Source organism: Symphalangus syndactylus, chromosome 3, assembly GCF_028878055.3.
Source record: "Symphalangus syndactylus isolate Jambi chromosome 3, NHGRI_mSymSyn1-v2.1_pri, whole genome shotgun sequence".
Lineage (NCBI taxonomy): Eukaryota > Metazoa > Chordata > Mammalia > Primates > Hylobatidae > Symphalangus > Symphalangus syndactylus.
The window spans coordinates 27,258,792-27,273,080 of record NC_072425.2 but is presented as its reverse complement, the minus strand read 5'-3'; the positions used below and the strand labels follow the sequence as shown (position 1 = coordinate 27,273,080).

The 14,289-nt window shown below is 38.6% G+C and overlaps 1 protein-coding gene and 1 non-coding gene across 5 annotated transcripts; one reads left to right on the top strand and one right to left on the bottom strand.

The window, feature by feature from the left end:
• Nucleotides 1–634: 634 nt before the first annotated feature.
• Nucleotides 635–13,906, top strand: TLR4 (toll like receptor 4). 4 transcript variants are annotated; one of them, XM_055271308.1, is made up of 4 exons: nt 940–1,004; nt 4,635–4,756; nt 5,010–5,176; nt 8,830–13,906. In XM_055271308.1, the coding sequence occupies exons 3-4, from the start codon at nt 5,037–5,039 to the stop codon at nt 11,066–11,068; spliced, it is 2,379 nt and encodes a 792-aa protein (XP_055127283.1). In that variant the 5' UTR covers nt 940–1,004; nt 4,635–4,756; nt 5,010–5,036; the 3' UTR covers nt 11,069–13,906. The 4 variants fall into 4 exon arrangements, with proteins under 4 accessions (XP_063492883.1, XP_055127282.1, XP_055127283.1 ...); XM_063636813.1 differs by lacking the exon at nt 4,635–4,756 and having other exon boundaries at nt 635–998; XM_055271307.2 differs by lacking the exon at nt 4,635–4,756 and having other exon boundaries at nt 635–1,004.
• On the bottom strand, nt 4,437–4,539 carry LOC129479906 (U6 spliceosomal RNA). The gene has a single exon (XR_008656835.1). It is a non-coding gene; the product is annotated as a U6 spliceosomal RNA (small nuclear RNA).
• Nucleotides 13,907–14,289: the final 383 nt, after the last annotated feature.

Below are 14,289 nucleotides of genomic sequence, written 5' to 3'. Positions count from 1 at the left end.
ACTTGACCAATGCCTCAAGGCCATGAAGTCACCCAGCTGAGATCTGAACTCAGTATATTCCATTCTGAAATCCCAGAATTTTCCCAATCTTCTTGTACTTTTCAAACTGTGTTTCAATTGAGGTTTATTTTCAGTTTTGTATTTGAGTTTCTTCACAAGAAGAGGCGGGCCAAATTGTGTCCTGCAAAAACTTATATATCAAAGTCCTAAACCCTCTACCTCAGATTATGACTGTATATGGAGAGAGAGCCTTGAAAGAGGTATGTAAGGTAGAATGAGGTCATTATGGTGGGCCCTAATCCAACATAACTGCTGTCCTTATAAGAAGGGGAGATTAGAATTCAGACACACTTGCTGACACCTTGAGTTCAGACTGGAAGCCTCTAGAATTGTGAGAAAATAAATGTCGGTTGTTTAAGCCAGCCAGTCTGTGGTATTTCCTTATGGCAGCCCCAGCAAACTAATACAAATAGTGTTTCCACAGCTGAAACAAAATTGGAAAATCACCGTCATCCTAGAGAGTTACAAGGGCTATTTTAACAGAACCTGACTGTTTTCCTAAATTCACCAAGCTCAGGCAGAGATCAGATGACTAATTGGGATAAAAGCCAACTAGCTTCCTCTTGGTGTTTCTTTAGCCACTGGTCTGCAGGCGTTTTCTTCTTCTAACTTCCTCTCCTGTGACAAAAGAGATAACCATTAGAGAAACAAAAGTCCAGAATGCTAAGGTTGCCACTTTCACTTCCTCTCACCCTTTAGCCCAGAACTGCTTTGAATACACCAATTTCTGTGGGGCGGCTCAAGGAAGAGAAGACACCAGTGCCTCAGAAACTGCTCGGTCAGACGGTGATAGCGAGCCACGCGTTCACAGGGCCACTGCTGCTCACAGAAGCAGTGAGGATGATGCCAGGATGATGTCTGCCTTGCGCCTGGCTGGGACTCTGATCCCAGCCATGGCCTTCCTCTCCTGCGTGAGACCAGAAAGCTGGGATCCCTGCGTGGAGGTATGTGGCTGGAGTCAGCTCCTCTGAACTTTCCCTCACTTCTGCCCAGAACTTCTCACTGTGTGCCCTGGTTTGTTTATTTTTGCAAAAAAGAGTTAAATTACCTTAAATTTAGAAGCCACAGAGATCAAATAATTCATTGTTACAGGGCACTAGAGGCAGCCGTTGGGGGTTTGTTCCATTTGGAAATTTTGAGTGCTAACTGGGGCATTAGATAACATAGATCTGCTTAAGGTCCCTGCTCTGCTACCTTGTGGCTGTGTGAAGAAATTATCAAACCTGTCTGAGACTAGTTTTTGCATCCGTAAGAGAATTCTAAGACCTTCTTCACTAGAGAGTAAGCAGACTGCTTCAGTGTCATTTCTTCCCACTGGTGGTCTTTACACTCAGCTTCAAGCAGTCACCCTGCTCCTTTCAATCTCAGGAAAAAGATGGCTTTTGTGTGTGTGTCTCTAGAGAAAAAACTTTCTAAGTGGGTGTCAGACTTCTTAGTAATATAGTTTAGTCCAGAGGATGAAAAAAAGAATGAAAAAGGAAAGGAGAGAGAGAGAGAGAAGAAAAAAGCAAGAGGGAAATATGTATAATGTCAGCTAATGCAACAGTTTCTTGCTTAGTGAAATACCAATCAGCTGGTTGGCAATCTTATTCATGATGGATCTCTTTTGTTTTTCCCCTGCGCAGACTTCACAGTTGCTTTAGAAACCCATAGTAGAGCCGAACAGCTAAGAACATGATTTACGGTGAGGCAGGGTCAGAAACTCAAGAGAAAAAGCCAGCTGCAGTCCTGAAGTTGAGGATATAGGAGAAAATCAAGTAATATTTAGCAAAGACTAATTCATTATCTTGAAGCCATCCCTTCCCTCAGTTCCCTGCCCATAGTCCTCCTCCTCGTCCTCTTCTCTGTATCCCTCTGCTGTTAGGTCAATGGAGATAGATTTTCTAATTAGGCTCACTGCGAGATAAAACCACAGCCAAACTTGACTTCTTTTCCCCATGTGCCTTTTCCTGTGGGTCCCTGAAGCCTGTCCATCCCTGCCCATCCCCTTAGTGCCACTGTAAGGCAGGCCCTCATTTCCCCTGGCATTGACTCTTACACAGTAACTGCTTTCCTGATTCCAGTCTTCTTCCTTTAATTCATTCTGCACGTTCTTGTTCGTTATGTATTTGCATTTGTTGTTATTATTTTTCCTTAGGCTTTGATCTAACAAATTACTCTCCTTAAAAACTTTTAATAACTGTCCATTGCCATTAGAACAGCTTTCTACCACAGGGCCTTTGCACTGGCTATTTCTTCTACCTAGAATGCTAGATCAGTGCTATCCAGTGGCAATATTACGTGAACCACATATGTATTTTTAAAGTTTTTAGTAGCCTCATTTAAAAAAGAAACAGGTGAAATTAATTTCGATAATATTTTTATTTAACAGCGTATTTAAAATAATGTTTAAAATGTTAATATATATTTACCTATTACTGATATTTTTGCATTCCTTGTTTGGTACTAAGTCTGGAATTTAGTATATATTTTACATTTACCACACATCTCAATTTACACTATTCACATTTCTTGTGTTTGATAACTGTATGGCTAGTGACTACCATATTGGTCAGTGCAGCCCAAGTCCTTTTCATGCTTTAATCACTCCATTCAGATCTCTGCTTAAATGTCCCCTCCTCAGGGCAGTCTTCCTTGATTGCCCCATATAGAACTCTCCAGCCTCACTTATTTGCCTCAAATCCCCTTATACTGCTTAATTATTTTTTTTCTAGAGCACAACATTTTATATTTTTGTTTGTTTATTTTCTCTCTCTCCCTTTGTAATGGAATCGGTAAGGAGGCAGGATCATTGCTGGTTTTATTTACCACTATATTTCTAGTGGCCGGCACACAGTAGCCGCTAGATGTGTATGTGATAAATGATTGAAATAATTGCTGCAGGACAAAGTCTGAGGCCCTCCTGATCTGGCTTGCCCTCTTACTTAGTTTTCACCACTCTCACCACTCACCAGCCAATCTGAGTTTGTTTTCCACTCTTTCCGTGCTCGCGTTGTCCTCTCCTTAGGACATGTTTGTCTTCCCCTTTCCACATATCTAAACCTTACTCATCTTCCAAGACCCACTTTAAAATCTTCCTTTTCTGGGAAGCCTTTCCTGAATCCAGACTTGAACTCTGCGTTCTCTGAACCACAGGACATATTTTCTAAGCCTATTTTATGGCCTCTTGAGACAGTGTTAGCTTTGCTCCTATCTAAAGTCTTACTCTAGACAGTGAGTCCATTGAAGTCTGGAGCTGCATCATATTTTTCTTTGTGATGCCCACAGCACTTGGCAGGAAATGCCTCAGTTTGGACTTAAGTAAACCTTCATTTAATCAGTTATTCAATCAGTTATTGATTCAGCAAATATTTATCGAGCATCGACCATTTGCCAGACACCATTCTGAGTGCTGGAGACAAAGCAGTGGGCAAACTCATGAAACTTGCAATGGAATACAGGAGATGAACAATACGATGGGGAGTACAGGATATGAACAATACGATGAGAACAATCACATAGACAACATAATGTTAGATGGTGGTGCATCCTGTGAAAGGGAATAACAGAGGGCAAAGAAAGAGTGCCTGGCACTGTTTCTATTAGACAATATTGTCTTTGAGGCTCCATGGCTTGCAACATTTAAGCAGACATACGAATGAAGATCTGCATGTTTGAACTCCGACTTTGCTCATATTACTTCATTTCTTTGAATTTCCGTTTTCCTCATCTTTAAATGCTTATTTGAAGATTAAGTGAAAGTATATAACAAACAAGAACTATGCAGGCATATGGTAAGGGATTAATAATAGATAATAATTAATGTTAACATCTATTGATCACTTATACTGTAGCGGGCTTTTAAATAAACTCTTTAAACACCTTATCTCATTTAATCCTTCAAACAGATTCTATTGGTTTCAAACAACAGAAAACTACAATTAGCTGGCTTCTGCAAGGAATTTGTTGGAGGAAACGAGAGCATTCAGAAATTAGATGGGAGCGTTAGAGAATTAGGCTTACAAAGAATGTGGGAAAGTAGGCTAGAAAGCAGCGTAAGAACAAAGACAACATAAAGCACTTGACCTTATTTACTAGGTTCCCCCATGGGAATCCATGCACTCTAAAGATTTCTCCCTATTTCTACATCACTCTGCTCAAGGATCAATGAGCCAAGAAAAAGAATGCAGTTGTCAAAATCTGGGCCATGACTAAGGAAAGTATGGACATCTTGACTGCCAGACAGTCTCCCCAATGATATGGAATATTTAGAATGATACTGGATATTTTATTTATTTTTTGTATTTCCAACTTTTAAGTTCAGGGGTACATGTGCAGAGCATGCAGGTTTATTACATAAGTAAATGTGTGCCATGGTGATTTGCTGCATAGATCATGAAAATATGGAGCGCATCATGGATTTGTGTGTCATCCTTGTGCGGTGGCCATGCTCATCTTCTCTGTATCCTTCGAATTTTAGTATATGTGCTACTGCAGCAAGCATGATATTGGATATTTTATTACCTACATTTTACATATGATAAAATGAGGCTCACTGAGGTTTTTCTTTTGTTTGCTTTGTTTTGTTTTTAAAGACTTGGCCCTAAACCACACAGAAGAGCTGGCATGAAACCCAGAGCTTTCAGACTCCAGAGCCTCAGCCCTTCACCCCCTGATTCCATTGCTTCTTGCTAAATGCTGCCATTTTATCACAGAGGTTAGAATGCTGAGCACATAGTAGGTGCTCTTTACTTTCTAATCTAGAGTAAGACAATTTATAAGCATAAACTGAGTGAATGGATGGATGGATAGATGGATGGAAGAATGGACAGATGGATGAAAAAAGGTTGACTGAATTTTGTGCTTGCACATAAAGAGGCTCCCCCCCCCACCCACCATCTCTGGTCTAGGAGAGGAGAGTTGGGAGACCATGCAGTAAAGATACTTCATTTCATGTGTAATCATTGCAGGTGGTTCCTAACATTACTTATCAATGCATGGAGCTGAATTTCTACAAAATCCCGGACAACCTCCCCTTCTCAACCAAGAACCTGGACCTGAGCTTTAATCCCCTGAGGCATTTAGGCAGCTATAGCTTCTTCAATTTCCCAGAACTGCAGGTGCTGGATTTATCCAGGTAATGAATCCACTTTTACATACTGCACAAGGTAAGGTGTTCATTGTCCTATCATTTCATTATTGGACTGGAAAGCTTGGTTCGTGGAGTCTCACCTTCATTCACTTATTCATTCATACAACAGATGTCTTATTAACTATATAACCTTGAGCAAGCTACCTCTATTCTCCAGGTCTCAGTTTTCTCATCTGTGAAATAGGCAGTTGGCTGAGACAGCTTCTAAGGGCAATTCTCATTTTAGGTTTTCTTCTAAGACAGGAGAGAAAATTAGTTTAAATTCTTTCGTAAGCAGCTATTTATTGACTACTTGCTATATGTTGTACACTCTGCAAGAAGACAGGCATATATTGATATATAACACACAGCCCCTGTTGTTAAGGAGGCATATCTTCTTGAAAGAGTTAATACCTTAAAGTCCTGGGTATGGTCCTGGGTACATAGTATATATTCAACACATTTTAATTATGATTTTTTTGGATCTGGAAACTGATATAAAGATAGGTATATATAACAGTAGGTGATAAACTATGTTTAAACTAAAGGTAACAAATTGTATTTTTCAGAAGAGGGGCGTTCTCTATGGTGGGTAGTCAAGAAAGATTTCATGAACTGCATAAGATTCAAACAATGTCTAGAATATTAAAAGTAGTGTAGAGGATAGGGAATTAGGAAAAGACAAGTAACCCAAGGAGAAAGATGTCAAGATTAAAGGAAAACATCTGCTGTGGGCAGGGAATTGTGGCTAAGATTTTCTTTTCTGATGCAGGGAAATATATCGTTTGTTGTGGCAGGTGGAATTGTCATCATGATATTTTAGGGGAACCAAATTCTAAAAGGGTTTTCATCATCAGGGCCTTATTTGCAAATTGAACTAGATAATGGATCATGTTCTCTGCAATGGTTTGTAAAACATTTCAAAACATTTTACATATTTTTTATTATAGAAATTATTAATAAAGACTAAGGTCACAGTATAAAAATCCTTTTTAGAGCAGTCATTTCTGTAGAAGAGTGAACATATGACCTATTATACTCTAACTTGGATATAGATAGGATGTAACAAAGGAGTAATGAAACAATTCAAAAGCAGTGGTATAGTGCATAGAGCCCTGTTGGGGTCAGAAGACCTGAGCCAAGTTTACCCCCAACATTTATAACCATGTAACCTTAGGCATATTACTTCATCTCCCCTAATCTTAATTTTCTTATCTGATCAATGGAAATGATGAAACTTGTCCTGCTGGATTAAATGTGATAATAAATATTAATATGCTGTATATATTTAAATTTTTATAAAATATATTTTATAAGCATAAAGTATTCTTACAGAATTTCATTAGGTTTTAAAAATAATTTCAACTTTTATTTTTGATTCAGGGGTTTACATGGTTATATTGTGTAATGCTGAGATGTAGAGTACAATTGGTACCATCACTCAGGTAGTGAGCATAGGACCCAATAGTTAGTTTTTAAACCCTTGCTGCTTTCTCTCTATCCCCTCTCTAGTAATCCCCAGGGTCTATTTTTGCCATCTTTATGTCCATGTGTACTCCTTGTTTAGCTCCTACTTATAAAGTGAGAACTCATGGTATTTGGCTTTCTGTTCCTTTGTTAATTTGCTTAGGATAATGGCTACCAGCTGCATCTATGCCGTTATGTTCTAAATTTCAGTTTTCTGCATGAAAATTTTGTCAAGTACTCTATTAAGGTAGACCACCTCTCCCTTTTTTTTTTCAAACAAGAAGTAGTTTTTCAACAAACAATGTCTCTTATGTAATTCATCTTCAATCCACTAGATACTCAATAAACTTGCCCCAGAAACCTTAAATCTGTGCTTACAGAGAGGCCAGCTTCCCTTCTGGTTAGCCCATAGGAGATTCTGAATTAGGGAAGCACAAATGATAGCACAATAGACATCCTTTGCCTTTTCATACAGTGTTCACATACAGTAACTCAACTAGTTTTGTAAGAATGCTTTGTGATAGACCAGGCAGCCTTCTTTCCCCTATAGAAATATATATATATTTCTTTTTATAGGTGAGGAAACTGAAGCTTGAATAATTTAAGTGACTTATGTACATTATCATTGCTTGTTATCCACAGACCAGAGATTTAAGTTCACATCTCCAGAATCCAACTTAAATGTCCTCTTTTTCTTAATACTCTACTTCTCTAAAGTGATTATCACCAATATAATGATATAGAGACACAGCAAGACCCTTTCATTCTCACCTGATGTATAGAGCAATGCAGAGATAGAATGATGGGCTATAAAAATCCTAATAATTGAAAGAAAGAACTTCAAAAATAATCAAGTTCAGCTGTTTGATTTATAAATGTGATAACTAAAACCTAGAAAGGAAAAGAGGTACTCAAGATCACACAGTAGGAGAGGACTGCAGAAGCACCAAACCCAAGCTCTTTTGTCCACTCGTCCAGCGTTCTTTCTACTATACTGCCTATCCTTTATCTAGTTACCAATAAACAACAAAAGCTTGGACCACAATGCTTTTATTATCTAGGAAACTCCTGAAGAAGCTAAAACGGGTGGGGAATATTGCAAATGTAATTCAGGCTGGATTAAGAAAGAACTTATTTGTACAGTGTAACTGACAAGCACCTGCAATGCTGAAAGGAATTTCTAATTGGCTTGCTGTTTGCTGGCTGCATCAAAGCCCTGTCTCTTGGACATGTCTCTGAACATTGTGTGTAGCATGGGTTTCATTTCTTTTAGGATAAAATTCAAAACCCTTTATCTGACTGATAAACCTCTGCCTAATTGGAAACCTTCTTTCTCCACAACTCCGTATTGTACACTCCAATTTCATCTCTGTTCTCCAACCATGGAAGCTGTTTGTCATGATTCCTCCATGTGTCATTTTTTGCTGTCAACCTTGGGGCTTTTGTGTTTGCTGTTCACTTCACCTCCTTTTATCGTTAACTTGTACTCATCTTTCAATTTTCAACTTAAGTGTTCTCAGAGAAGCCTACTTTGATTCTCTTGGTCCACAACAGTTCTCTGGATGTGAACTCTTATAGCACATAATTTTCACTTTTTTCCACAAAACTCGCTCCTATCACCTGTTACAAGCATTTACCTCTGATAACAACAACTTTCAAATATCTAGCTATCATGTAAGCATTTTTCATAAACATTAAGAGTATCTGTGACACTTATGTATAATTTTTCATATCTCTGAAATTGATATTTACCAGTCATTTATCTTGGCTAACAACTAACAACTATCCATATTATGTGTACCAATCAGATGTATAATCACAATTTTGTGTGACAGAAAATGGCTAAACTTGATCCAAGGCTATTACATGCTTTATCAACTGCACAATCTTTATATATGTCAATTATTGATCTTTAACTGATTTCCTTCTTATGGATTTTCTCCTCTGCTTATCATGTATGCCTAACATGACAAAAAACAGCCTATCATTGCAGCCACTATGATAATACTCAATCTGTGGGGCTTCTTATTTGCTCATGCCATCATCATCTGTCCTGCTTGATGTCTTTGCCTATGCACAATCATATGACCCATCACATCTGTATGAAGAGCTGGATGACTAGGATTAATATTCTATTTTAGGTTCTTATTCAGCAGAAATATTAGATAATCAATGTCTTTTTATTCCTGTAGGTGTGAAATCCAGACAATTGAAGATGGGGCATATCAGAGCCTAAGCCTCCTCTCCACCTTAATATTGACAGGAAACCCCATCCAGAGTTTAGCTCTGGGAGCCTTTTCTGGACTATCAAGTTTACAGAAGCTAGTGGCTGTGGAGACAAATCTAGCATCTCTAGAGAACTTCCCCATTGGACATCTCAAAACTTTGAAAGAACTTAATGTGGCTCACAATCTTATCCAGTCTTTCAAATTACCTGAGTATTTTTCTAATCTGACCAATCTAGAGTACTTGGACCTTTCCAGCAACAAGATTCAAAGTATTTATTGCAAAGACTTGCAGGTTCTACATCAAATGCCCCTACTCAATCTCTCTTTAGACCTGTCCCTGAACCCTATGAACTTTATCCAACCAGGTGCATTTAAAGAAATTAGCCTTCATAAGCTGACTTTAAGAAATAATTTTGATAGTTTAAATGTAATGAAAACTTGTATTCAAGGTCTGGCTGGTTTAGAAGTCCATCGTTTGGTTCTGGGAGAATTTAGAAATGAAGGAAACTTGGAAGAGTTTGACAAATCTGCTCTAGAGGGCCTGTGCAATTTGACCATTGAAGAATTCCGATTAGCATACTTAGACCACTACCTCGATGATATTATTGACTTATTTAATTGTTTGGCAAATGTTTCTTCATTTTCCCTGGTGAGTGTGACTATTAAAAGGGTAGAAGACTTTTCTTATAATTTCGGATGGCAACATTTAGAATTAGTTAACTGTAAATTTGGACAGTTTCCCACATTGAACCTCAAATCTCTCAAAAGGCTTACTTTCACTGCCAACAGAGGTGGGAATGCTTTTTCAGAAGTTGATCTACCAAGCCTTGAGTTTCTAGATCTCAGTAGAAATGGCTTGAGTTTCAAAGGTTGCTGTTCTCAAAGTGATTTTGGGACAAACAGCCTAAAGTATTTAGATCTGAGCTTCAATGATGTTATTACCATGAGTTCAAACTTCTTGGGCTTAGAACAGCTAGAACATCTGGATTTGCAGCATTCCAATTTGAAACAAATGAGTGAGTTTTCAGTATTCCTATCACTCAGAAACCTCATTTACCTTGACATTTCTCATACTCACACCAGAGTTGCTTTCAATGGCATCTTCAATGGCTTGTCCAATCTCGAAGTCTTGAAAATGGCTGGCAATTCTTTCCAGGAAAACTTCCTTCCAGATATCTTCACAGAGCTGAGAAACTTGACCTTCCTGGACCTCTCTCAGTGTCGACTGGAGCAATTGTCTCCAACAGCATTTAACTCACTCTCCAGTCTTCAGGTACTAAATATGAGCCACAACAACTTCTTTTCATTGGATACGTTTCCTTATAAGTGTCTGAACTCCCTCCAGGTTCTTGATTACAGTCTCAATCACATAATGACTTCCAAAAAACAGGAACTACAGCATTTTCCAAGTAGTCTAGCCTTCTTAAATCTTACTCAGAATGACTTTGCTTGTACTTGTGAACACGAGAGTTTCCTGCAGTGGATCAAGGACCAGAGGCAGCTCTTGGTGGAAGTTGAACGAATGGAATGTGCAACACCTTCAGATAAGCAGGGCATGCCTGTGCTGAGTTTGAATATCACCTGTCAGATGAATAAGACCATCATTGGTGTGTCAGTCCTCAGTGTGCTTGTAGTATCTGTGGTAGCAGTTCTGGTCTATAAGTTCTATTTTCACCTGATGCTTCTTGCTGGCTGCATAAAGTATGGTAGAGGTGAAAACACCTATGATGCCTTTGTTATCTACTCAAGCCAGGATGAGGACTGGGTAAGGAATGAGCTAGTAAAGAATTTAGAAGAAGGGGTGCCTCCCTTTCAGCTCTGCCTTCACTACAGAGACTTTATTCCCGGTGTGGCCATTGCTGCCAACATCATCCATGAAGGTTTCCATAAAAGCCGAAAGGTGATTGTTGTGGTGTCCCAGCACTTCATCCAGAGCCGCTGGTGTATCTTTGAGTATGAGATTGCTCAGACCTGGCAGTTTCTGAGCAGTCGTGCTGGGATCATCTTCATTGTCCTGCAGAAGGTGGAGAAGACCCTGCTCAGGCAGCAGGTGGAGCTGTACCGCCTTCTCAGCAGGAACACTTACCTGGAGTGGGAGGATAGTGTCCTGGGGCGGCACATCTTCTGGAGACGACTCAGAAAAGCCCTGCTGGATGGTAAATCATGGAATCCAGAAGGAACAGTGGGTACAGGATGCAATTAGCAGGAAGCAACATCTACCTGAAGAGGAAAAATAAAAAACTCCTGAGGCATTTCTTGCCCAGCTGGGTCCAACACTTGTTCAGTTAATAAGTATTAAATGCTGCCACATGCCAGGCCTTATGCTAAGGGTGAGTAATTCCCTGGTGCACTAAATACATGGGGCTGCTAATCTCAAGGAGCTTCCAGTGCAGAGGGAATAAATGCTAGACTAAAATACAGAGTCTTCCAGGTGGGCATTTCAACCAACTCAGCCAAGGAACCCATGACAAAGAAAGTCATTTCAACTCTTACCTCATCAAGTTGAATAAAGAGAGAGAAAGCAGAAAGAGACATTGTTCTTTTCCTGAGTCTTTTGAATGGAAATTATATTATGTATTATGTTACAGCCATCATAAAACCATTTTGGTAGTTTTGACTGAACTGGGTGTTCACTTTTTCCTTTTTGATTGAATACAATTTAAATTCTACTTGATGACTGCAGTGGGCTCCTGATGCAAGATGCCCCTTCCATTTTAAGTCTGTCTCCTTACAGAGGTTAAAGTCTAGTGTCTGATTCCTAAGGAAACCTGATTAACACATGCTCACAACCATCCTGGTCATTCTCGAGCATGTTCTATTTTTTGACTAATCACCCCTGATATATTTTTATTTTTATATACACAGTTTTCATTTTTTTATGTCTTGCCTATAAGCCAATATCATAAATAAGGTTGTTCAAGACATGCTTCAAATATCCATATTTATTTAACCACTATTTTTCAAGGAAGTATGGAAAAGTACACTCTCATTTTGTCACTCGATGTCATCCCGAAGTTATTGCCTACTAAGTAATGACTGTCATGAAAGCAGCATTGAAATAATTTGTTTAAAGGGGGCATTTTTTTAAATAGGGGAAGAAAATTTCCGCTTCCTGGTCTTATCATGGACAATTTGGACTAGAGGCAGGAAGGAAATGGGATGACCTCAGGAGGTCACCTTTTCTTGATTCCAGAAACATATGGGCTGATAAACCCGGGGTGACCTCATGAAATGAGTTGCAGCAGAAGTTTATTTTTTTCAGAACAAGTGATGTTTGATGGACATCTGAATCTCTTCAAGGAGACATAGACGGCTAGGATCCCTCCTCTGTACCCTTCTCACTGCCAGGAGAACAACTCGTGAAGGGATTCAAGGCAGGGAGTATACATTGCTGTTTCCTGTTAGGCAACGCTCCCTGACCACATTTTGGGAAGAGTGGATGTTATCATTGAGAAAACAATGTGTCTGGAATTAATGGGGTTCTTATAAAGAAGGTTCCCAGAAAAGAATGTTCATCCAGCCTCCCTAGAAACAGAACATTCAAGAAAAGGACAATCAGGATGTCATCAGGGAAATGCAAATAAAAACCGCAATGAGATATCACCTTCTACCAGGTAGAATGGCTACTATAAAAAAAATGAAGTGTCATCAAGGATATAGAGAAATTGGAACCCTTCTTCACTGTTGGAGGGAGTGGAAAATGGTGCAGTCATTATGAAAAACAGTACGGAGGTTTCTCAAAAATTAAAAATAGAACTACTGTATGATCCAGCAATCTCACTTCTGTGTATATACCCAAAATAATTGAAATCAGAATTTCAAGAAAATATTTACACTCCCATGTTCATTGCAGCACTGTTCACAATCACTGTTTCCAAAGTTATGAAAACAACCCAAATTTCCATTGAAAAATAAATGGACAAAGAAAATGTGCATATACATACAATGGGATATTATTCAGCCTAAAAAAGGGGGAATCCTGTCATTTATGACAACATGAATAAACCCAGAGGCCATTATGCTATGTAAAATAAGCAAGTAACAGAAAGACAGATACTGCCTGATTTCACTTATGTGAGGTTCTGAAATAGTCAAACTCATAGAAGCAGAGAATAGAACAGTGGTTCCTAGGGAAAAGGAGGAAGGGAGAAATGAGGAAATAGGGAGTTGTCTAATTGGTATAAAATTATAGTATGCAAGATGAATTAGCCCTAAAGATCAGCAGTATAGCAGAGTTCCTACAATGAACAATACTGTATTATGCACTTAACATTTTGTTAAGAGGGTAGATCTCATGTTAAGTGTTCTTACCATATACATATACATAAGGAAGCTTTTGGAGGTGATGGTTATATTTGTTACCTTGATTGTGGTGATGGTTTCATAGATATGTGACTATGTCTAAACTCATCAAATTGTATACATTAAATATATGCAGTTTTATAATATCAATTATATCCGAATGAAGCTATAAAAAAGAAAAGACAACAAAATTCAGTTGTCAAAACTGGAAATATGACCACACTCAGAAGTGTTTGTTACTGAGTGTTTCAGAGTGTGTTTGGTTTGAGCAGGTCTAAGGTGATTGAACATCCCCGGGTGTGTTTCTATGTTTCATGTACTAGCGAAAGTAGATGTATGCATTTATGCACATATCCCTATGTATCCCTATCAAGGCTGTGTGTATTTGAAAGTATGTCTGTCCACATGATCATATCTGTATAGAAAAGAGTGTGATTATATTTCTTGAAGAATACATCCATTTGAAGTGGATGTCTACGGCTGTTTGAGATGAGTTCTCTACTCTTGTACTTGTACAGTAGTCTCCCCTTATCCCTTATGCTTGGTGGATACGTTCTTAGACCCCAAGTGGATCTCTGAGACCGCAGATGGTACCAAACCTCATATATGCAATATTTTTTCCTATACATAAATACCTAAGATAAAGTTCATCTTCTGAATTGGGCACAGTAAGAGATTAACTAACAATAAAATTGAATAGTTATAATAATATATTGTAATAAAAGTTACGTGAATGTGATCTCTTTCTTTCTTGCTGTCTCTCTCAAAATATCTTATTGTACTGTATTCACCTATTTTCAGACCATAACTGACCATGAAACCTGGGAAAGTGAAACTGTGGATAAGTGAGGAACTAACATACATACCTGATTGTTTATCTACAGATGTATGCATCAGTTTCTTAGTATGCTTTAAAATGTATGATTTTGTGTATATCCATGCTACATGTGAGTGTGGTTCTATTCATATTTGAATACGAATTCTGCAGAAGTGTGTTTATTCAAGCAAATGTACAAGGCTCAGAGAAGGAAGATCAACATACAACTTGGAGTATTTCAAGGCTGAAATATTAAAGGCTGACATTGGCCTCCTTCCTATCAGTTCTCTCTCCCAGATGGAAAT

Bases quoted from the DNA above. Each gene is read 5' to 3' on its own strand.
- TLR4 (XM_055271307.2), top strand. From the start codon at position 912: ATGATGTCTGCCTTGCGCCTGGCTGGGACTCTGATCCCAGCCATGGCC. The intron at 1,005-5,009 runs GTATGTGGCTGG...TAATCATTGCAG, and splicing joins GCTGGGATCCCTGCGTGGAG to GTGGTTCCTAACATTACTTA. The intron at 5,177-8,829 runs GTAATGAATCCA...TTATTCCTGTAG, and splicing joins CAGGTGCTGGATTTATCCAG to GTGTGAAATCCAGACAATTG.